The 23561-nt window shown below is 32.7% G+C and overlaps 3 protein-coding genes and 1 long non-coding RNA gene across 9 annotated transcripts; 3 read left to right on the top strand and 1 right to left on the bottom strand.

Annotated features, from left to right (window-relative positions):
• The first annotated feature begins 3314 nt into the window (after positions 1-3314).
• On the top strand, positions 3315-8351 carry LOC123693271 (cytochrome P450 6k1-like). Its single transcript, XM_045638284.1, has 10 exons — positions 3315-3521; positions 4036-4195; positions 4415-4615; positions 5829-5978; positions 6229-6413; positions 6646-6791; positions 7036-7154; positions 7308-7413; positions 7754-8002; positions 8179-8351. The coding sequence occupies exons 2-10, from the start codon at positions 4037-4039 to the stop codon at positions 8349-8351; spliced, it is 1488 nt and encodes a 495-aa protein (XP_045494240.1). The 5' UTR covers positions 3315-3521; position 4036.
• Positions 8352-10483: 2132 nt separating this feature from the next.
• Positions 10484-13890, bottom strand: LOC123693272. The gene is made up of 3 exons (XR_006751667.1): positions 13859-13890; positions 13396-13581; positions 10484-10648 (listed from the first exon to the last, which is right to left on the bottom strand). It is a non-coding gene; the product is annotated as an uncharacterized LOC123693272 (long non-coding RNA).
• LOC123693270 (cytochrome P450 6k1-like) lies at positions 11055-18299 on the top strand. 5 transcript variants are annotated; one of them, XM_045638283.1, is made up of 10 exons: positions 11055-11209; positions 14811-14970; positions 15060-15260; positions 15431-15580; positions 15829-16013; positions 16237-16391; positions 16746-16864; positions 17006-17111; positions 17527-17775; positions 18034-18299. In XM_045638283.1, the coding sequence occupies exons 2-10, from the start codon at positions 14812-14814 to the stop codon at positions 18204-18206; spliced, it is 1497 nt and encodes a 498-aa protein (XP_045494239.1). In that variant the 5' UTR covers positions 11055-11209; position 14811; the 3' UTR covers positions 18207-18299. The 5 variants fall into 5 exon arrangements, with proteins under 5 accessions (XP_045494239.1, XP_045494235.1, XP_045494238.1 ...); XM_045638279.1 differs by having other exon boundaries at positions 11134-11205; positions 18034-18297; XM_045638282.1 differs by lacking the exon at positions 11055-11209 and adding an exon at positions 13735-13770 and having other exon boundaries at positions 18034-18297.
• Positions 18300-20882: 2583 nt separating this feature from the next.
• On the top strand, positions 20883-23285 carry LOC123693245 (putative nuclease HARBI1). Of its 2 annotated transcripts, XM_045638245.1 has the most exons (5): positions 20883-21245; positions 21384-21574; positions 21997-22129; positions 22258-22399; positions 22495-23285. In XM_045638245.1, the coding sequence occupies exons 3-5, from the start codon at positions 22127-22129 to the stop codon at positions 22881-22883; spliced, it is 534 nt and encodes a 177-aa protein (XP_045494201.1). In that variant the 5' UTR covers positions 20883-21245; positions 21384-21574; positions 21997-22126; the 3' UTR covers positions 22884-23285. The 2 variants fall into 2 exon arrangements, 1 of the variants encoding a protein (XP_045494201.1); XR_006751665.1 differs by lacking the exon at positions 22258-22399.
• The last annotated feature ends 276 nt before the right edge of the window (positions 23286-23561 follow it).

Genomic DNA, 23561 nt, shown 5'->3' with positions numbered 1-23561 from the left:
CGCCTCTAATTGTTGCACTATCTTTCAAAATACTCGTCAGCCGTGTCTGCAATTCCTCGATCAGTAGTTCTAATGCGTTATCGCGGCATTCTGTTGAAGTAAAGATGTATATAAAAATATACATAATCATAATGGGACAAAAATAACATGTTACTTTTGTACCCATAGGGCTATGTTACTTTTGTACCCGTCTATATTTTTGACAAGTCGTGCAACAAAACTTTAAAACGGAACGTGCTACATAAACAATATTATGAGCAATGTACAATTACTCTAATCAAGAATGGATATGCAAATATTCAGATTTCTCTCATCATTTTAAGACTACGTAAACGTTTAATAAAAAATGCCGAAAATCTTACTTTTGATAGGTGAAAACACGTTTCGTCCTGTCACACAGCCTAACAGCGCGTGGCGCACGCGGCGAATGAATACAATTAAGGGGGGCGCTCCCGGCTATCGCCTGACAGAGGCTAAGCGGTGTTCGCCCATTGGATAAATCTAGAGAGCATTTGTTACTTTCGACCCACCGTTACTTTTGTACCCGGTCTCCCCTACCTAGGTATATCGATTTGAAAAAAATTATTTTACCATACTTAGAGAGTTAGGGGGTGGGAGTGGGACACGCAACTAGTTGTTTGATAAATATGAACATATAAAAAAAAAACACAAAAAGGTACAATAATTGAGTTATATTAATTTATAAATATACTTTTCTTATCTTTTTTAAAAGCTGCTGGCTAGCTATAACGGATTTTGCATGAAATTATAGCAAATTAGATTGATATATGTATCATTAGCATCTTTTTGTAAACTCGAGCCATCTTTTTAAAGCATCCCTTACTTGTGAGGTTTGTTAGTGCAACGAATAGATAGCACTGTTCCTTTGAGATAAATCATAAATGCGTTATTAGAATAACATATTTTATAGGTATTGAGATTTATAAACTCACTTTCTTATCATCCATACGAAATATTTAAATCTATATTTTCCAATACACAAACAATAAAATAAATGAATACCTAATCTACAATATTCTACAGTTAAATAAAATTAAATAAAAATTGTTTGCTAAGCATGAGTGTTGTATATTTTTTTGTTATTAGATCTTAAAATATTTACCTTTTAAAACCGTGCGATTTTTAAAACGAATGTAACTCATATCTGTGAACTTCAAAACTTTATAAATATGACAATCTTCTAAAATAGAATGATGAATTTAAATTCAAAATTCAATTTTTTAAGGGTCGGTAGAGATCGTAAAGCTACGAACAATAGAAGCAGAGTAGCAATGAATAATTAATATAGTTTAAAAAATTTATAATAATAATAAAATAAAGTTTATTCGACTCAAACATACGCCAGTATTATATTGTCATATTATTATATTGTCACCGAACCTTGATAAGGGCGGCTATTCACGTACCTGCAGCAGGGGCGATATTGGAACAATCCCGGTTGGTCGGCAGTCAGAGCAATTCCAGTTGTCCTCTAAATTGCCCCTGCTTGCCTATACAGTTATACATATCACAATTAAGGACCCAATTTAAGGGTTCAATTTCAAAATTGTTCCTGCTACAGGTACGTACGTGAGTAGGTTTAAACCTACAAATTTTGACTCAAATCTGTTCGTTTTAAGTACCTAGGCCGAATTCGAGCCTTAAGAGCAAACAAAAGAGCCTTTTTTTCCATACTAACGTAGTCCCCTGTTTCCTCCCTGGATTGTGCCATTAGAGCAATATATTTTTTACTATTAATCTATAACATACAGGAAAAGCTAATAAAAGCGCTTTAAAAATGCCGAAAAAGAGGGAAAGTATTTTCATATTGCACAATATAGTAGGTAATATGTGCGTTGCCGAGGGGGTCGCGGAAGAATCCCTACCAATAGGTACCTGCGGTCCCATCATTACAGCGGCTCGACGGAACACAGTGGGGTTTTAGTCGGTAAGATCCGACATAACCCACGGCTCCTTCCCCGGGGGCCGTGCGTATCTTTGGAAGATTTCCCCACTTTAAAAAAAAAAGGTAATATCGGCGTCGATTTGAACCAGGCTTCTTAAACTCACACTTGTTATCAACAAGCTGAAGCCGTTCAAATGAATTCGTTATTATTTTAATCTGTTTCATGATTCATCACATATTCCGTTTAAGAAATGATCTGTGTTATCATGACTGAGCACTTTAACACAGAAACTTTTCGGCCTCTTGTTATCAAATTTTGCCTTGTTTTGTCACTGGTAATTATGAAAAGTTTAATTGTTATAGTTACAGTTATCAAAACGAATGATAATATTTTGATTCATGCGAATTTCATCACATTTATGAAACTTTAACTAATGACGTACCTAGTCTATTGTTAATTTCAGATAGTTTAAGCTTTTAAGGTTGTACTTGTGTAGGTATATGTATTTGTAGGTCAATCAATTTCTGATATATGTTACTTATCAATACTATATCTATATTATAAAGCTGAAGAGTTTGTTTATTTGTTTGTTTGTTTGAAAAATTATTTCGGTGTTAGTAAGCCCAATTATCGAGGAAGCCTATAGGCTATATATCATCACACTAAGACCAAGAGGAGCGGAGCAATGCGGGTGAAACCGCGGGGAACAGCTAGTTTTTCATAAGAAGGCCTCAAACTCATGCAGCAGGACTGATATTAATTATCAGTCATTCAATACCTAATGAAAGAAATGTATAGAGCTTTACTGATTTTTAGGTATGTCTGTTTGTCCGTACAAGTCTTAACAAAAAACTAAACCGTCTGAATAGTGTCAAAACTAGAATATGAAACCAACAGTCACGCAACAAATGAAAAAATTAATCATCAAAATCGGTTCACCCAACTTCAGAGTTAAAAATACCTAAAATACTTTCGAATTGAGAACCTCTTCTTTTTTAAATCGGTTGAAAAGAGAATTCCGAAGTAACAAACTAAATTGCGTTTCAAATATTAAAATTAGTACCTGAAGTTAAATAATAATATACAAATATACTTTCAAAAATTTTGAATATACTGTACAAGTTAATTTTACTGAATAAGCTGTATATGAAAGGAAAGCATGTATTGTTTTAAAGCTCATGAAATAAACTGTCATCTTTATTATGTAAAAAACGGAAAAGTAAAAAATAAAATGGATTTGATATTATTAATTACTACATATTATTTAGATGTGCTATTTATTAAATAGTTCTAAGTCGGTGCCAAGCACTCAGAACTTAGTATTAAGCCCGTGCACCGACATCAAACCTTTTTAGTAAATAGCACATCTAAATAATAATATGTAGTAAATAATAATAGCAAATCCGTTTTATTTTTTACTTTTCCGTTTTTGAAGTCGGTTGTTTTTAATGTAGTTATTTTTTTTATTATATCGTCATCGTTGTGATCCCGTAAATACCTTGTAAGGATGACGTTGCTAAAAGTTAAACAAATTGCATATAAATAGTTAACTGGCGATAATGTAACTTAATTAAATAGTGTAACTGTACGAGAGAGCACATAAAATCCTATTACGTAAGTACATAGATTCAAAGTGTTTTTTTTTTTTTTCAATTGATTTTCACTAAATTATTCGAGAAAAAAGAATTCGGTCGATAAAGCGGATTCCATCCGATTTCAAAATACGGATGGTTCTCGATGAGGTTCTCAATTCGTTTTTTTTTTCTTATTCAAGAATTTTTGATATTGGTGGTAAATGTGATTTATCTCATCGGGAAACCTTAAACTTTGGATGTTCCTTCACATATTGATTGTGACAAATAATGATTTCCGTGTATAGTAAAGATTAAATAATCAAGAACATAGTTTCTAAATGATCTAGTTCACCTATAGTTATTCACGCAATATTTTGTGCACAACGTTTTATGGCAATAAAAAAAAGCCACGACGCGTCTGAACATACATCGGTTTACCACAATTCAATTTATGGACGAGAATTTATAATGTATTTTCCATAGCCTATTTTTTTTTTACTTATTGTAAACAAGTTGGTATAATGAATAATAATATTAAAATTAATTTATTGCAGAATGATTCTGAATCTACTGGGAATAACATTGTTGTGTGTTGTAACATGGCTGTACTACCGTTGGACACGTGTGCGGCAGTACTGGGCGAAGCGCGGGGTGCCGCACCTGCCGCCCAATCCCATCATGGGAAGCCTCACCTTCCTGCAGCGACAAAACCCTGTAAATATTGCTTTCAATACTATCCACAACGGGTTACGGTTTTATATAATATGATATTTATATGAACCAATTTGCATGTAATTTGGTATGGACATATTTTGATACCCGAGAAAGGACAGGCTACCTTTTATTGCGAAATATGTACCACGGGCGAAGCCGGGGCGGGCCACTAGTACTCTATATAACAATATTATTCATTCTAGTTTTATATTTTTCAAGGGAGTTTGGATGGTCAACATTTACAAGCAATTCAGGAGCCCGTATGTGGGAGCATGGATGTTCTGGCGGCCAGCTCTCATCATCAATTCACCAGAATTAGCAAGAAACATACTTGTTAAGGATTCTTCATTTTTCCGTGATAGATTTCTTAGTTCAGGCTCCTCGGATCCCATTGGTTCACTGAATTTGTTTACAGTAAATGTAAGTACCTATTACAGAGCTGCATTAAGTGCCATATCACACTAGCGGATTGCGAGCGGTTTCAAAGCGGAGCGGGTGCGCAACGAACACGCCGCGGATGCGCAGCGAACACGCCGCGGATGCGCAGCGAACACGCCGCGGACGCGCAACGATTTCGCTGCGAATAGAAGCGTCAACGTCATTTTGTATACTCTCGCACAAAAGCCAGCCCTTGCCTAACTTCCATTCAATATTTCCATAGTTTCTGTAGCACTCCATTTTTTAACCGTACTGTGGAAATGCACTTACTTAACTAAAGCTGATGTATTATCAACTGAAGTTGTTGTAAAAGGTGCTATAAAATTGAATTACTAGGACTTGAGAATGTAACATACATTCCAAAAGTATGTAACGACTGACCACTTGACCAGTATAATCTCTCCCATAGCAACGTATTTTATAAAGAGATTTTGTGAACCTAATTATGAGCAAAGTGATAGTGAGTTGCTGGTTGCTTGATAAAATTTTCTATTCACTGCTAATTGCTATTTATCTAATAATAAGATAGTCTTGTTTAAGTTAAGGAGCTTTAAAATTTATTTCGCTAGTGAAATTTCATAATGAGCAATTAAGTTATCTGATTGCATTTCGACCAAGATTTAATAGATAAAACAATACTTACCCTAAACATTAACATGTTATGAAATTCGTAAAAAAATAATGATCTCATAATTATAATTATACTATCACAAGTTATAAGTAACAACCAGCACGGATTCCATTTTGTTAATGAGTGTACATGACTGCGACGTAAACGTTGCGCATCTGCCACGCGTCCGCAACGAATTCGCTGCGCATCCGCGGCGTGTTCGTTGCGCGCCCGCAACGTATTCGTTGCGCACCCGCTCCGCTTTGAAACCGCTCGCAATCCGCTAGTGTGATATGGCACTAAGATTTAAGCTTAACTTCGATTGTTCATATTGCTAAAATAACATAAAGTTATGTCTAAGGAAATTCGTAAATTACATGAGACCTTAAAATATATTCTTTTATATTAATTATTGGCAATTCAATTGATATCCCTTTGAAATAAAAATAAACAATTCCGAACATAACCTATGTACCATAAAAAACTGTTTTTTTTTTTCTAAGTTACCTTAAAAACTGCTTTAAGTTACCTTAAAAACAATTTCTGGAGTAGGTACTTAATCAAATAATTATTCTCCTTTTTTAGGATCCTTTATGGTCATCAATACGAAGACGTCTTACAAGTGTATTTACAGCTTCCAAACTAAGAGCTTTGCAGAGCCTGGTTGATTTAAAGTCAAGCCAATTGGTGCAAAGAATAAAAAATGCACAGGACACCAGTAAATTAAATATCAGGGTACGTATTATTTATTTATTTATAACATTTATTTCAGATAAATTTAAAATCCATATAGTTGTTAGTAAAATGGCCTTAAAAACTATGTTAGTATTATTAAAAACTATGTTAGTGTTAGTATTATATCTAATATTAAAAACAATTATGCCATTCCAACCAATCTTACGGACTTAAATCGTTTTTGTACTGACTCTACAGTATCGTCTTGTCGTAATATATTTTAAGGTTTATATTAAATGTATGTTTCCAGATGGTGTACATGGATTATACAACAGATATCATCGGCACAGCAGCTTTCGGAGTGGAGACCAATGCCACCCTCACTGGTGTGGACCCGATGCGTACTGTCACGCAGGCTTTCACGTCTTTCGATCTGTATAGAGGCCTCTGTTGGAGCAGCATTTTCTTTTTCCCGGAACTTGTGGATAAGTTTCGGTAAACATCAACTCGTACTCATCTATATATAATTATATATCTGTGATTCCAATAACACATAACACTCGTTATCATAAAAGCCAGTAAAAATATTTTGCGAAGAATTATGACCACAAAAGAGTTTGAGCCCAATGAATTGCTTACCTATTATAAGATCGTATAGGTTTTTAATTTTATCTAGAATATCTAAAGATCTATATTCACAAGATTAATTTTCAATTATTTTCAACAGATTTACGTTCTTCCCAAAATGGTCTACTGACTATTTTACAAAAGTCTTCAAAATAGCCTCAAAACACAGAAAGAATGAACGACCGCGAGGGGATTTGCTCGATGCTCTGCTTAAGCTGATGGACGAGGGAGCAAAAAGTAACGAAGGTATAATTAAAACTATTCATAACACTATCTTATTATAGTTTCTTATTTTACTTTTTTCAGAAGTAAATAAATTTGCTTTGAGAGATTTGGAAGACAAAGAGAAGTTGCTTTAATTTGTTACTATTTTAATTATTGATTAATAAATACCCATAGATACTAAGTTATTAGTAGGTAAGATATAAAAGATAATCTGATGATCCGATCCGACATTTATTTATATTAAATATCATTAATACTCTTACAGGAATAACTGAAGAAGTAGTTATAGCTCAGGCTGCAATATTCCTATTTGGAGGTTTTGAATCAACCTCAACAATGATGACCATGAGTTCTTACGAATTAGCGTTCCATCCTGACGAACAGGTAAATATTAAAGAAAGTATAAATAAATAAAACTAACAGCAAAAGTTTGATATGAGATATACGAACTTTGAAAATATAATGTATTTACAAAGATATTGTATTCGTAAGCTTATAGGAATGCACGAATTTATATCTTAAGTTGTTTGTTTTTAGGAAAAGTTGTACGAAGAACTAATAGCATTCCAATACGAAAGTGAAAATGGTCATTTGGAAATATCAAAGCTTGCTGATTGTCGATATCTCAATGCTGTTATTAAAGGTATGTATAAAAATGTATATCTTAATATATATAAATCTCGTGTTTACTATTTGTTTATCCTCAATGGACTCCTAAACCACTTAACCGACAGTTCGATCCAACTTGAGAGATAGGATAGTTTAAATCTCAAATCGTTTTATAGAAAGCGGGCGAAGCTGCGGGCGGTAAGCTAGTTTTTATAGAAAAAAAATTTTCAAAATTGTTCATTATCCTTGCGTGAGTAAAGTTTCGTCTCCCTAAGAACCTTCCATGTGCATTAACAAAAACGTTTAAAAAAAATACCCGAAAGAGCGTAACTAGTTTTTTTACGTTTCAATAATACATTTTTTTTGTCCTGCAGAAACTCTTCGTAAATATTCTCCAATGGGCTGGCTGGATAGAATCGCTGACAGGGATTATAAAATAGATGAGAACTTAACAATATCCGCGGGAACACCCGTGTACGTTAACAACATTGGCATGCAATATGACGACGAGTTGTTCTATGAAGCAGAGAAGTTTATTCCAGAAAGATTTCTACCCGAAAATGCGGGTAATATCAAACCATTCACATTCTTGCCTTTTGGCGAAGGACCCCGAAGTTGCATTGGTAAGAAGAAAAATATTTACACTTTTTTATTTAGTTTGTGGCATAATCTTTAAATAATCAATATCATTGGAGAGTCTTTGACAACACCAGCTTTCTACCAAGTGACTTTAATTAAATTCATAACCTTCTTTTCAAGTGTATCGGTTTTTAATAAATGTAATATTTATTTATTTCAGGCAAACGATTTGGACAAATATCTATGAGACACGCATTAGCAAATTTAATATTAAATTACAAACTGGAAGCATTACCTGGAGCCAAAAAGCCGAATGAAATTAAAATTGAAAAACGCGGTCTCCTCCTTGTCCCAGGAGAGGAACTTTATATAAAATTTATTCCCCGAAATTAGCATGCAAAGTTATAAGTTATTTTTATCTCAATTAATAAAATATTTACTTAAAAATTGTAGTTGTTATTGTGTTAGAAAATTAATAATAACGTGTCCCAAATTTAAAAGCATTTAAATGAAATAGTACCTACATACTTACCTTTCCCTAGAATATGATTCTATAAATAATTATATCGATTGAACATAATTGTTTTTATCGCGCATACTAGTTATTAGATTATCTGTATTAAGATTTTAGATTATCTGGATTTAATGTTCAATCTATACTATAGTCGAGCCAATTTAATAGGCAACATTTGACGTCTATCAATTTTATCTTCATATGGTGGTAACCTGCTTAAAAACATCGATTAAAGTAAATTAATCGATACGGACTTGAAACATTTGTCAATCGAACTTGAAACACATGTCAATAATTTATGATAATTTTTATTCCCAAGTAATCAATGCATTCGATTCTAGATGTCAGATTTCGATTTTTAGAGTAACGTCTCTGGTATTTAAAAAGAAAAAAGGTTTATTGACACAAAATTGTAGCGACGTCAGTTCTTTGAATCAGAAATTTTTTATTATGTTTAGAATGGTTTATCAGTAAAATCAAATCCTAAAATTACTTGTATCGGTCATTATTATTATAAATATGTAATCATAATTGAAAAAAGTTAAGCAAACGTGCAGTTCTAACAAAACGAAATATCATGTTATTCTATGTCGTCGTTACTAGGTTACGTTGTTGAATTTTGTTGAACTGTCAAATGTTGCCTATACCCGGCGCGGCCTAAGATGATCCCTATGACAGTTCGTCTTAGTGATTGCTCGTATGATGGATCGTGTCGATACTTTACTATTTTATAGGCAAAGGCGTGGTTTGCATTCAGCCACCTCGGCAAACATGTTTTTACAAATATTATAAAATGAATTTTTAACGTCTATTATGTAAACGAAACGGTAAGTAAAACGAAAGTTTTCCAAAACATAAAAATACACCTTATCATTTTCTCGTAATTTTTAACCCGTTTAACACAGTGTATATTATTTTATCATGAAAATGGAATCCCCCATTTAATTTTTCTAAAAAACTTATATTATCATAGGTAAGTAAATTAACGCGAACGGTAATTATTAATTAAGTATGCTGCGATCTTCTGTTCCATTCAATAGTGAATGAACTATAGCTTAAGCATGGAAAAAATGTAAACTCGTTTCCATTATCGAAATTTGTTTATCGATACTTTCCGCACTAGTCGATAAATGCCAACGATGTAAGTTTTGAAGGACGTAAACGTAAAGTCAGATTGATATAATTTCTCGTAAATGATAAGAATTGTTATAATTCCAACGGAATATCATTATAATAGGATAAAGCTACGTAAAAATTAATAAATGCCATTTTTAGACGCCTCCAATACGTTTCTAATTTAATGGTGACGCCATTACAAGTTTGTCTCTTGAGAATAACTGTCAGTGTCATAGGGATCATCTTAGGCCGCGCCGGGTATAATGGCTCTACTATAAATAACCTTACCTATAGATACCAATTAACTGAAGTATTAAATATTTTCAGTGTGTGTAATAATTACACTAATGACCGTTGTCGCTCTTCGAGTGAGAACTTTTTAGCACTTTTCAACCATCATCATCTATACAATATTGCCAGCAACATGTTATCAAAAGCTCTCAAACATTGCTGCTAGCTGTGATTGAAATTTGTTGCTCAAATAATTTTTTCCATGAATACGAACAAAACAGACTTCATGTTTTCCTACCAATTTTCTCTTATTAACTTTATATTCGAAGCAAAATGAAAATAGTGGACACTCAGTTTCCTTACTACTATAAAATAATATAAGTACTATAGTCTCGTATTATCTATCGAAAATACATTACATATAATATATTGCTGATTGATAAATGTAAATACATACCTACTGACTATAATTTCTGAAGATAGTAGATAAATATATTATCCATTAATGATGTGTTAAGGGTATAACGGGGGAAGGAAGTGAACCACATCTATCTTAATATTACGTAGAGGAGAGATTTGATAAAAAAAAAACAATAAAAAACAAAAAAAATGATAACAGATTCCAATCTGCTTTCTTAACGACCGTTTTAATAAATAACTCTTTTTAAAACAATTTTTTCTACACTTATTATTCACCCATCATAACGAGTTATTCACCAGGTAATTAAAAATATATATTATACCTACATATAATAATATTAAAATTGTTAATATTAATATCATCACTTTCCACGTCCTTTACATATGTCTGTTTTTCCGCTCAGTACATCTGAAAACATAATATTATTGTTATTATGAAATGGATCCCTAATAAAGAAAAATCAATGTTTAGTAATTAGTTAGTAAAATAAGCAAATAATTTGTATTTATGTTTAAAACAAAAATATGACTTGGCCATCGCATGAAAACACAATTAGGTACATACTTAGATTATTAATTAATGCCATTAGTATCAAGTAAAAGTTTTTAATTAAAACATAAAAGATTTTCAATATTGATACGGTCACTGATGTTGTTAGGATTAGCTAATTACATAATAATTTAATGCACGATGACCCTTCTGTAGAGATTTTATTTGATACTTGTAGGTAGGTACTCTAAAAAGCTTCAATGTGTGCTGTATGTTAGCGCCTTAGAATTTAAATAATCAGTCAATCAGATAATGATAAAAACTTCCACTACTTTCCACGTTCTTGAAGTACTGGTTCAAGAACTGTAGTGGAAGTCACTTCCATAGTCCATGCCCACTGCATTTAAATAGTAAACTCGTGATAATACCACTTAATGTGATAGTGTCAGTGTACGAGGAAGCACATAGATATCCAAGTATGTGAGTCTTATAAAATCAAACATAACTATTAAATTAACTATAACTATATATAACAGTATTTAGACAATACAGGCGGAAAGCTAGTAAATTATAATAATTTACTAGCTTTCCGCCCGCGGCTTCACCCGCGATTTCAAAGAAAAACCCGCATAGTTTCCGTTCCCGTGGGATTTCCGGAATAAAACCTATTCTATGTATTAATCTAAGTTAATCTCTATATTATGTAAACACACACATATACATCCATCCTCACAAACTTTCGCATTTATAATATTATTACTAGGAGGATTTATTCATTCCTTTAATTTTGTTCAGTTTATTTCTTTCGAAAAATTCAAAACTGCATCGTTTTACTTTTTGTTTCACTACTTAACCCGGCGTCATTGAGGTTGGGTCAAAATGACCCAGCTTGTTTATAATTTAAAATATCTTTGTAATTACGTGCACGATTGTGCTGTTATTTGTAGTAGCTGGAGCTAACAATGTATATTAAACGTTTTTGAAGTGAAATCCTTTCGACGTCGAGTGTACTGGGAGCTCCACGCGTGTATTTTTGAAAAAGGTAAATATGACCCATCCTCACAATTGATGTAACAATTTCGCGCCATGGCTAAGTTATCGATTTTTACTATTGTGTATGATTTCTTGATGTCTGCAAAAATTTTTTTTGCTTGTTTCTGTGAATTTAATGTTTTTGTTTGTCCAACAGGTACTTATTATAAAATAGGTACTATAAACGGATAGAATAGAAAATATCACGTATCATGGCGGGTTTAGACTCTTGTCTGACTCAGACTTACCTTATTATGATGATGAAGTAGAAGAAGAGGATCATGTTAGAGTGCGGAGTGTGTTTCAAGCGGAGAAAAGCGAAAACCCGAATCCAATACCTTTTACAATAAAACTAAATATGGGGTTGACGTCGCTGATGAACTTTGCGCCTCATATGATGTGAGTCGTAACTTCAAAAGGTGGCCCCTGACAATTTTTATGCCATGTTGGACACACAGGAATTAATCCTCTTATAATACGTCGCATAAATAAATACAAATCAAACGATAAGCGACGTAATTTTTTGAAAAACTAAGGTCTTGCTCTGGTCTTAGAACATTTGAAAATTCGCATGGAATTGATCGATTGCAATGACAAATGGGCAAAAGAATCAGAGAATTTATTTGTGGATCATCAGAGGAGCCACCTGCAATTCCCGCAAAAGATGTTAAGTGTGTCAGGAAATAAAAATAGTAAAACAAAACATTTTTGTCAAGCTTGCCCTAAATTTATTTGTCCTGAACGCATCATGGCTTTCTGTATTAATTTCATTTACAACGAAGATTCTAAATAGCTTTATTAAAGTTTTTTTTTCTAATATATTAGACTTAAGTTTATAAAAATGCTATTTGTAACCAAAATTACTGGTTATTAGCGTAGTAATGACATGAAAACGTAAAAGGTCTATATTTTGTTCCTATTTTTATGAGTTTATGTCAAAGTTGATTAAAGTGAATAAAACGTTGGTTAATTACTATTTTTATTTTATATTATCAAAACCAGAATACCTATAACCTATAATAATAACACAGAATACTAATTTTCTTAAAAAGTTTAAAAATAACAACTAAAAAATATATGGGTAATATTGACCCACCTCAACGTTGGCGTACCTGTTTTTTACCACAATGACGCCGGGTTAATTATTAAATATCTATTAACAACATAGGTACTTAATTAGATCACACTTAGGAAAGTACGGGAGGAGTAGGGTTGCAAGTTTATAGGGTAAACCATAGGTACATAGATGAATTTGTAAATATAATAACCTAGCATAACATTAAATAGAAATAAGCTAGGTACTAAATTATTTTATAATCCTAATAAAACTCCATTATCTTCTTATATATAAAAATGAATCGCAAAATGTGTTGGTAAGCGCATAACTCGAGAACGGCTGAACCGATTTCGATAATTATTTTTTTATTATAATACTTGAAGTACGAGGATGGTTCTTATGTAGAGAAAACATAAACATGTACCACGGGCGAAGCCGGGGCGGACCGCTAGTGTTTTATCGAATAAAGATATGAAATTGTTTAAATATAATGTACACATTACAGTAATCGCCTTGTCAATAAACAATGCAAGAGAATATGATCTGATATTATAAAGATAAAACAATGTTGATTTACTTTTGTCTTAGTAACTCCATAGTCCATACATACTTCACTAGCGTCTAGCTCTGCGCCCGCGGCTTCACCCGCGTGGTCATAGGAAAATTCACTCTTTACCGCAGCTAAGAGTAGCCTATATTAACACTCCCGGCTTCTACTTCTCTCCAGATACAAAAATCATAATATAAAATCGCTTCGATGCAACTTGAAGGAAAGAGAAACAAATAAACACATTTTATTTATTACTAGGTTTCCGCCCGCGGCTTCGTCCGTGCAGTCAAAGAAAAACTTCCCGTTTCCGTGGGATTTCCGGGATTGCGTCATTTTCAAATGTTTGTTTGTTACACACAAAAGCTGCTGAACAAATTTTCTTTTTTGGCACACACATAGAAGGTAAGTTAGAATGACACATAGGATAGTTTTTATCCTGAAAATCCGACGAAAACGGTAACGTTTTGAATTTTATGAAACGAAACTATACAGGTTTTCGTTTAAATACGCGGGCGAAACTGCGGGCGAAAAGCTAGTGAGTGAGTGAGTGAATTATCTTATGGAGATATTAGAAGATTTATTAAAATAAACAGTAATAAATTTTCTGAACAGATAACCTTAAACACTATCAAACATTAATTAATTAATATGATATAATGTTATTTAAACAACGCATAGATGCACATATGTCTGGATAATAACTTTAATTATCTATTTGTTATAAGTGCAGTCTGTGCTTATCAAAGCAAATAAAACTTTATAATTTCGTCCATCCATTTACCTATGATTCTGAAAATGATTAAGCATACATACGTAAGTATAAAATTCGTAAAATAAAATACATAGGTAGGTACCTACGTCTATTAATAATAATAAATTTAGTACATACCGCAATAATTTTGTTTGCAATTTTCTTATTTTTATCACAAACGTTCATCAATTTCCTCTACTTTATTTTTGTTAATAGTCCGAGTCCGCACATTGGCGATTAAAAATTGATGCTTACAGCATACGGTAGATAGATAGGTACCTACCTAATATCACAGTTTATCAATTTATATTAGCAATTGTCAAATTATGGTGATATCTTACGAAAAAATAAAAAACACCTACGGCATCTATTTTAATGTTTTTTTTTTTTTGTAAAGGAATAGATAGATACCTGATTTGCAAAACAATTCTTTTTCACTCTGATTCATTAGGGCGCGGATCCATAAAAAATAGAACTACCTTCAAATGTATTGTGTTACATTGCTCCTCCGACGTAGGTATTTATTTACTTCTACCGCACCGCACAAAATTAACAATAATAAAAATACCAGTAAACAAAAGCTTTCCTTCACACTTGTTTCCAATAAACTACCATATTGTGCTTCTTTTTTACAGTTACTTAGTTATAAGCTGTAGATGTCTGTCTATGTGTTGGAATTCATTGATTGCAGAATGCTTTGGAATCTTCTGGGAATAACAGTGTTGTGTGTTATAACATGGTTGTATTACCGGTGGACTTGCGTGCGGCAATACTGGGCGAAGCGCGGAGTGCCGCACCTGCCGCCGCACCCCGTCATGGGGAGCCTCACCTTCCTGCAGCGACAGAACCCCGTAAATATTTTGAATATTACTGCCTTAAAAATACTTCAGTACCACGTCCTTATTTCTATATTGTTAAAACTGGTTAATTCTCTTCAAAGGCAACCTGGATGATCAACATTTACAAGCAATTCAAGAGCCCGTATGTGGGAGCATGGATGTTCTGGCGGCCAGCTCTCATCATCAATTCACCAGAGTTAGCAAGAAACATACTTGTTAAGGATTTCGCTTTTTTCCGTGATAGATTTCTTAGTTCAGGTTCTTCAGATCCCATTGGTTCTCTAAATTTGTTCACAGTTAATGTAAGTATTACTACCTCTCGTACCTATATAATAAAATAAAATAATTTTGGAGTAAGTCCTAAAATAAATAAATACTTATATTAGTTGAAGATTTTTTTTTTTGTTTAATTAGAGGTAATAAAAATCTGGAAGATTTAATATTAAGTACTTATTAAATTCTTCTTTCTCAGGATCCCTTATGGTCAACAGTAAGAAAACGACTTACAGGTGTATTTACAGCTTCCAAACTAAGAGCTTTGCAAAACCTCGTTGATTTGAAATCGAGTCAATTATTACAAAGAATAAGGAATGCAGAAGATAACACTAAGTTAAATTTAAGGGTAGGTAGTCGTCACTCACAAGTCACATGTGAATATTTAAAATCCTTTCGCCTTTGACTCTTGTATAAATCCCGTTTTGAGCTCAGTCAATCATAAGATATTCTAAGAAATAATAACCTTGATACATAAATTTGCACTTCACATGATTAGAAGTATAAAAATTGTACTGCATGGGACAAACCTGATTCGAAGATAAAACATGTAACTAGAACTTCTTTATTTCTACCTTAACCTTGTTTCTTTTACAGGCAATATACACGGACTACACAACAGACATCATCGGAACAGCAGCATTCGGAGTGGAGACCAATGCCACCCTCACTGGTGTGGACCCGATGCGGACTGTCACGCAGGCGTTTACCACCTTCGATCTTTATAGAGGCCTCTGCTGGAGCAGCATTTTCTTTTTCCCGGAACTTGTGGATATATTTCGGTAACTTGTAGACATCATTATACATAATATAATGTAATTGATATGAACTATGATTTCAAAAAAAATTGGAAAAGATCTACTTGAGAAAATTTCATACCTAAAAATTTCTATAATCTACTGAGAAGGATCCTATTGTATTTAATAGCCTATATTAACAAACAGCCATTACAGTATGTTTTATTGTATATACCCATAGAAATGATAGAAATAACATAACCAACAGGTTCTCCTTGTTTCCAAAATGGTCTATTGACTATTTTAAGAAAGTCTTCAAAATAGCCTCGGAACACAGAAATGACAAACGAACGCCTGGGGATTCTAAAGATTTGCTCGACGCTTTACTTAAGCTGATGGATGAGGGAGCAAAAAGTAACGAAGGTATTATTTATCTTTATCTATATACTATATAAAAATGAAATCCGCTTTTCTTGGTCACGGCATCACTCGTGAACGGGTGGACCGATTTCGATAAGTTTTTTTTTTATTATATTCCTTGAAGTATGAGGATGGTTCTTATATAGAGAAAACGTAAATATGTACCACGGGCGAAGCCGGGGCGGACCGCTAGTAAGTAATAATTAAGTTAGTTTTTAAAACATTAATATTGCGCTTTCAATTAACTTTCGTCAGAAGATTATTAATTTTATACGTACTTACTTTAAGTAATTTGTTTTTTACTTGTTCAATGTTAAATAGGCCAAAAATCTCAATCAATCAATCATTATCTTGCAGGTATAACGGAGGACGTAGTAATTGCTCAAGCAGCAATATTTCTATTTGGAGGTTTCGAATCAACGTCATCAATAATGAGCGTGTGTTCTTACGAATTATCGTTCCATCCTGAAAAACAGGTAATTTTGATTAATGTCTAAAATCTAAATTAAACCAAATGTTCTATATTTTCATCTTATTATTTATTTATTTATTATGAACTTCGATAGAATCCTAGGTATTTATTATATTCTTGATATCAAACGATTATTATTTTTTAGGATAGGTTGTACGAAGAATTAATAGCAGTCAAAAATCAAAGTGAAAATGGTCATTTGGAAATATCAAAGCTCGCTGATTGCCAATATCTTAATGCTGTTATGAAAGGCATGTATCCATACTAATATTATAAATGCGAAAGTAACTCTGTCTGTCTGTCTGTTACTCAATCACGCCTTAACAACTGAACCAATTTGCATGAAATTTGGTATAGAGATATTTTGATACCCGAGAAAGGACATACCTAGGCTACTTTTTAGTTTTTACCCCGGGACATATGAAATCCCACGGAAACAGGAACTATGCGGGTTGTTCCTTGACTGCACGGGCGAAGCCGCAGGCGGAAAGCTAGTACAAAATATAATTTTTTACTTTCCATACCTATGTATTTTGTCTTATTACAATTTGCAGATTGTAGACTGTTAAATCCTCGTGATATGTGGAGATCCAAGGGAGACCTTATTAGTTATAAGTGCCATTATGTCAAACTCCGTAAATAAATACTGTTCATTTTATCATACAGAAAGTCTTCGCAAATATTCTCCAATGGGCTGGCTGGACAGAATCGCAGACAAGGATTACAAAATAGACGAAAACCTAACAATATCAGCTGGCACACCCGTATACGTAAATAGTATTGGTATGCAATATGACGAAGAATTCTTCCATGAACCAGAGAAGTTTATTCCCGAAAGATTTTTACCCGAAAATGTGGGGAATATTAAACCATTCACGTTTATGCCTTTTGGAGAAGGACCCCGCAGTTGCATTGGTAAGTATTTCAATATAGGTAACAAATAGGTATAAATTATTTTTTTTCTTATTAAACTGATAACTACAAAAATATTAGGATAATATTATATAGGGATTAAAATAACTGAGATCTGAGCTTGAATTAGGCTCTAGACTAGGCTCTGCCAGTTTTACCAACTTGGATTAAATAATAAATTTATCGCGTTTTATCTCATGTAGGTACCTAGGTACCTAAGTACTTACATAAATTAATAATACGGGAATATCTTTTTTTCAGGTAAACGATTTGGTCAGATATCTCTGAGACACGCAATGGCAAACTTAATATTAAATTATAAATTTGAAGCTTTACCAGGAGCAAAAAAGCCAAGCGAAATAAAATTTGAAAAACGCGGTTTGTTCCTTGTACCAGGGCAAGAGCTTTACATTAAATTTATCCCGCGGAGTTAAATCGTTAAAATAATATCATTATGTTATTTGAAATGTTATTTTTTATAATTATATTTTATTTACATAAATGTTTAAATCGTGCTAGAAAATTAATAAAATATTTCCAAATTTTAATTTTCTTGTTTTTTATACCTACTTATCTTACATATTGTAATACACGGTTCAAATCCTTTACTTTAATAATGTTTAAATCCTGCTGTTTTGTGTACATAATGCACCTATATACTATGATCACCTTTATGAATATCAAAAGTATCAAAATGTTTTTTTCCTACTAAAGCCGATGTTACCAGGTCCATATTTTTTAAATTTGCCGCCTTTTACTGGGTTCAGCTTTGGCTGGCCAGACTCTAGCTTTCCACCTGCGGCATCGCCCGCGCAGTCAAAGAAAAACCCGCATAGTTCCCGTTCCCGTGGGATTTCCGGGATAAAACCTATCCTATGTCCTTTCTCGGGTATCAAAATGTCTCTATACCAAATTTCATGCAAATTGGTTCAGTAGTTAGGGCGTGATTGAGTAACAGACAGACAGAGTTACTTTCGCATTTATAATATTAGTATGGATATACCTCTCAAGCGAAGGATTCTGTGGAAGGATTACATTGAAATTCACCCATACAACTCACACTTCACTGTTATCAACTAGACTAAGTATCTGATAGAAAATAATATATTATCGTAGAGTTATGATAAATTATTGTTCTTTAACTACCTATTTGATACTATCACACAAAATAAATAAACAAAAATCGATACTAAATGCAAACAATGAAGCTGTTGTTCCTGTAACCCTTCTGACATGTATTCTATTTTCCACAGCTATTTTCCCTGATTTGGGCAATATATTTTGAACAAAATAATAATGTCATTAAAATTCCGATAGCGCCACGTTCACGAGACTTCTTTCGTGGCAAGTTCTCATCATCTGTGAAAGACATGACATAATTTGAGTGTTGACCAAGAAGCTTATATCCTCTAATACACTGGAGATTGCACTATGACCATTAACTTGAAACAAGAAACTATGACATTCAATGACGTCAGTCATGTTATTTGTCTCTTTCTGTCGAGTGACCACGCTGGTTTGTAAATTCAGGATTTTTCAAAATAGAAAAAACTAAAAATCATGGTCTATAAATAATAATGACATATATTTTTAACAGTATTTATATTATAATATTATGGTCATACTTTATAGGTAGGTACATACAATTTTAATTGGTATAGAATGATAGTTATAAATAACTTTTGGCTACAAAGCTTGGATATGAACCGATATATAGCATTAACATCCTTTGTAAATAGAGGAAAGTTGTGTTTTGCATCAGATGCTGTTTACCAAATTGTTAGCTACTCAGATCTTCTTTTTAAACGCGTTGCTTCGACGGGTCAATTTCAAGCCAGAATCATCAAAGAAAAACTGTTTATAGCAGCCTTGCACAAATTTCAGCTAACTTTACAAAGTTTATTTTTCAAAAGGTATTTTTTTTCTGGGTCGTAATCCTCAGTAACCTTGATGGGCACATATATTTCTTTTTATTTTACTTTTTGGAAAGCTGAAATACGTAAAACAAAAAAATATGAGGTAAGTTAAAAAAGTATAAATTTCAATGTAAAAACGAACAATCTTATAACTACATGTGAGTGCAATACCGATGTCATGTGTTGTTTCATTACTAGTAACAATCTTTAAAATGGTGTTCTAAATTTTCATCATAATATTGTTATTACAATATATTCTCTTCGCTATCCATAAAAACTCGTCATCATGGTTACCTTACTTGTTAAATCTGTTTATTGAAAACTTGTTGAAAAATGATAAAGTATTAGGGAAATAACAAATTTAACATGACTGCTTACTAAAATGATGCTAAATTAGACAATTTTTGCCATTGAAATGATTCTAAACAGGTAAATGCAGGAGTATTGAGGAATATTGTAAATAACGTAAATATACACTTGCCTGTGAAATTCTATGCCAGAATTTGGTGTCCAAACACTTCTGCAATTTTGCACAATACAATGCATTCTTTATATTCGGAAAATATTCATTAAATAAGCAACAATATTAACTTAAATATTCGAAGCGACGCAATTTTTTTGACACACATGCCATATTGACAAAGTGAGAGTTGCTACAATTTTATTATGGTGACTACCCATAATCAGGGAGTATCGCTTTTTAATAATTGGTTCAGATACTTAGTTTATTTAGCATAAATAATAATTGTCTCATCCAACAATGCTTCTGAATGACGTTGTTGGCAATTTATCAACAAACTCATGTACAAAAACTAACCTTTTGCACAGAATATTACAGCATACATAGTAGCCTTGGGAAAACTTCGTATTAACAGTGGCAATACCAAGTTAGGTGTGAAAGTGATAAAAAACATGAACTGGGCAATATTTTCTTGTTACACGTCAATGTTCATACCGAAATCTCCAGTGTATTAGATATAAGCTTCTTGGTGTTGACCAATGTGTTGACCACTGACCAATGACTGGAATCCAATTCGGCAGTTTAATTTGAATATTTTTCAACATTACTAATGTCAAACTGAATGACAGTTGACAGTTTGACGTACGCTGTGAATTGCTCTTAGCTGTGATTCCTTATTCATTGTACGACAGGCGCCATACAAAATATGCTTAGCCAAGTGGCACTTGTGACAGGAGACTACGCCAATGGGCGTTCGATAACTAGCGTACGCTATAACATCTTGTAGAAATCGAAACAAAATGGCGATTTTATAATCAGCTGTCGAAGTTTCGTGTTGTGTTTAGTGATTATAAAATTTTAGTTTTCATAAAATGCACGCTTTGAGACTTTTAAAAGCTGCGCACGATGAAGAACTTTGGCTCAGGCGCCAAAAAAGAAATGCGTCCAGACGGAGTTTAGAGACAATCAATGAAATGCCGGAACAATTGTTTCAGGAGCGTTTTAGGTTAAGTAAAAAAACTTTTAGCGAGCTTTGCTGCAGCCTACGTAACGAAACAAACATACGGGGGACTAAAGAAATTCCTTTGGAAGTAAAGGTAATCCACAGTTTCTTCACTGCGATTGTTTATAATTATTAGTGATGTCCGATATTTTAAATGCCCAATGAAAGGCATGTGTTGTGCATATCTATTAGGTACCTATATTACGTATCCTAATTCTACTTATATTCGTAGGTTCTTTGCGCTCTGAGTTTCTTCGCAACGGGATCCTATCAGAGAATTGTGGGTGTCACACAACATTTGCCACAACGCACTACAAGTAGATGCATTAGGCAAGTTGTGGAGGCACTCAACAGTCCTCGGATAGTGAAAAAATGGATAGTTTTCCCTCAAACACACCAAGAAAGAACAAGAATTCGACAAGAGTAAGTGTTTTTATTAATTTATTTATAACTTTCAATGTACAACTACGACATTGGGGCCTTCAAGAAAAGAGCTTATTTGTCCATAAAAGGCCGGCAAAGCACCTGCAACACTTCTTATGTTGCAAGTGTTTATTTCTTATGCTTAAGTTGCTTGCTCTGACATAAAAAAAAAAACTTTCAATGTTTTGTACAATTTTAATAAATAACATAATCCTTTGCATTGAAGAAGGTTGCTGCTATTGTAGTCACAAACAATTCTATTATACCACAAAATGTTTGTTTCTGTTCAATTCTAAATGTTTTAAAGGTTTACAAAATATTATGACAAATTCATTTGAAAGTCTTTTTAACAATTGTATTATATGTTTAATATATGTAGGTAATTGTCTTTGATTATAAAATGTGAATGTACCTAATTACAGATTTCAAAGGTAATTTCAATTGCCAGGGGTAATTGGATGCATAGATTGCACTCACATATCAATTGTAAAACCCCACATTGATGAACAGAATTATTTTAACAGAAAAGGATACCATTCCTTAAATGTGCAAATGGTAAGCTATTTTTCTTTGCATATGTATTATTAGTTAGTAAGCATTGTTTTTAATCATGTTTCATTAAAACAAAATAACAAAGCAACTGCAAATAGAATATTTTTTATAACTTAAATTTTTTTTTTCAGATATGTGATGATAATTTAAAGATTAACAATGTCAATGCAAAATATGGTGGAGCCACGCATGATTCCTTCATATGGTCATCCAGTGAAGTGGAACCATACATGCGTGGACTTCACGAAAATGGTGAATTGACGTGGCTGTTAGGTAAATCATTTAATTCCTACCTACTTCTACATATTTATCATAAAAATATTGGAGTTATAATTTATAAAGCTCTTTAACTACATTATTTGTTTAAGGTGATTCTGGATACCCACAGAGAGCGTGGCTGATGACACCAATTTTAAATGCCGAACCAGGTTCTCGAGCAGAGGTGTACACTACACGCCATTTACAGGCACGCAATTGTATTGAACGATGTTTTGGTGTATTGAAGGCTCGTTGGAGATGCTTGCTGAAGCATCGTACACTCCATTACCATCCTCGTGTTGCCAGTGAGGTAACTATTGCATGTTGTGTTCTGCACAATATTGCACTGGATGCTAAATTACCTCCCCCTAATAATATGGCTGAGCAACAAGAGGATGGTGATGAACCGAGTGTGGGGGTTGGACCCATTTCCAGCAACCAAGATGAGCTGATGAGTGGCAGAATAATGCTAAATAATTTAGTTAATAGATTAGTTTAGTAGGTTATTTTTGTATTTTTGTATTTTTTAAAGTGTGTTGTGTGTAGTTTTAATGTGTATTACTTTTAAGCCTAATTTAGTATGCCTGACCAAGTAGTTTTGTATAATATTTTTTCGCTCCTAAAACATTATTTTGTTTACCTACACAGATTTAAATAATGAAACTGCATTAGTTACAGTATATATTAATCCTTTTAAAGTTTCTGATAACTGCTCATATTTTAGTGCAGGTCATAGGTGAAAAAATTGATCATTGTTGCAGCCTCAACCTGTTTTTTATATTTTTAAGTTTGTAATTTTTATTATTGTATTTTTTGTTAGTATTTAAAAAAGTGTGTACTGAATTAATGGTGGTATAAACTACTTAACTAATTAAGTAATAAAATATACTATTATTATGTATATATATGTTTTATTTAATATTCTTAAAACTAAAACAAACACTTAAAACAAATTAAGTACATATAAATCCTATAAAATTTAAAGATTAAAAAGTAAAACAACTAAAGACAGAGGACAGAAAATACTGTACTTAAACTATTAAATTAAAATATTAAAATCTAAAACAAACACTTAAAATAAATTAACTACATATAAATCCTATTAAATTTAAAGATATATATATATATATAATAATAGTTTAAAAAAACTAAAAAACACGCTTTTTGCAAATTGAAA

The sequence above is a fragment of the Colias croceus genome, chromosome 7 (genome assembly GCF_905220415.1).
Source record: "Colias croceus chromosome 7, ilColCroc2.1".
In the NCBI taxonomy this organism is placed as follows: Eukaryota; Metazoa; Arthropoda; class Insecta; order Lepidoptera; family Pieridae; genus Colias; species Colias croceus.
Note: the sequence above shows the minus strand (reverse complement) of the source record. Positions and strands in the feature narration are given on the sequence as shown.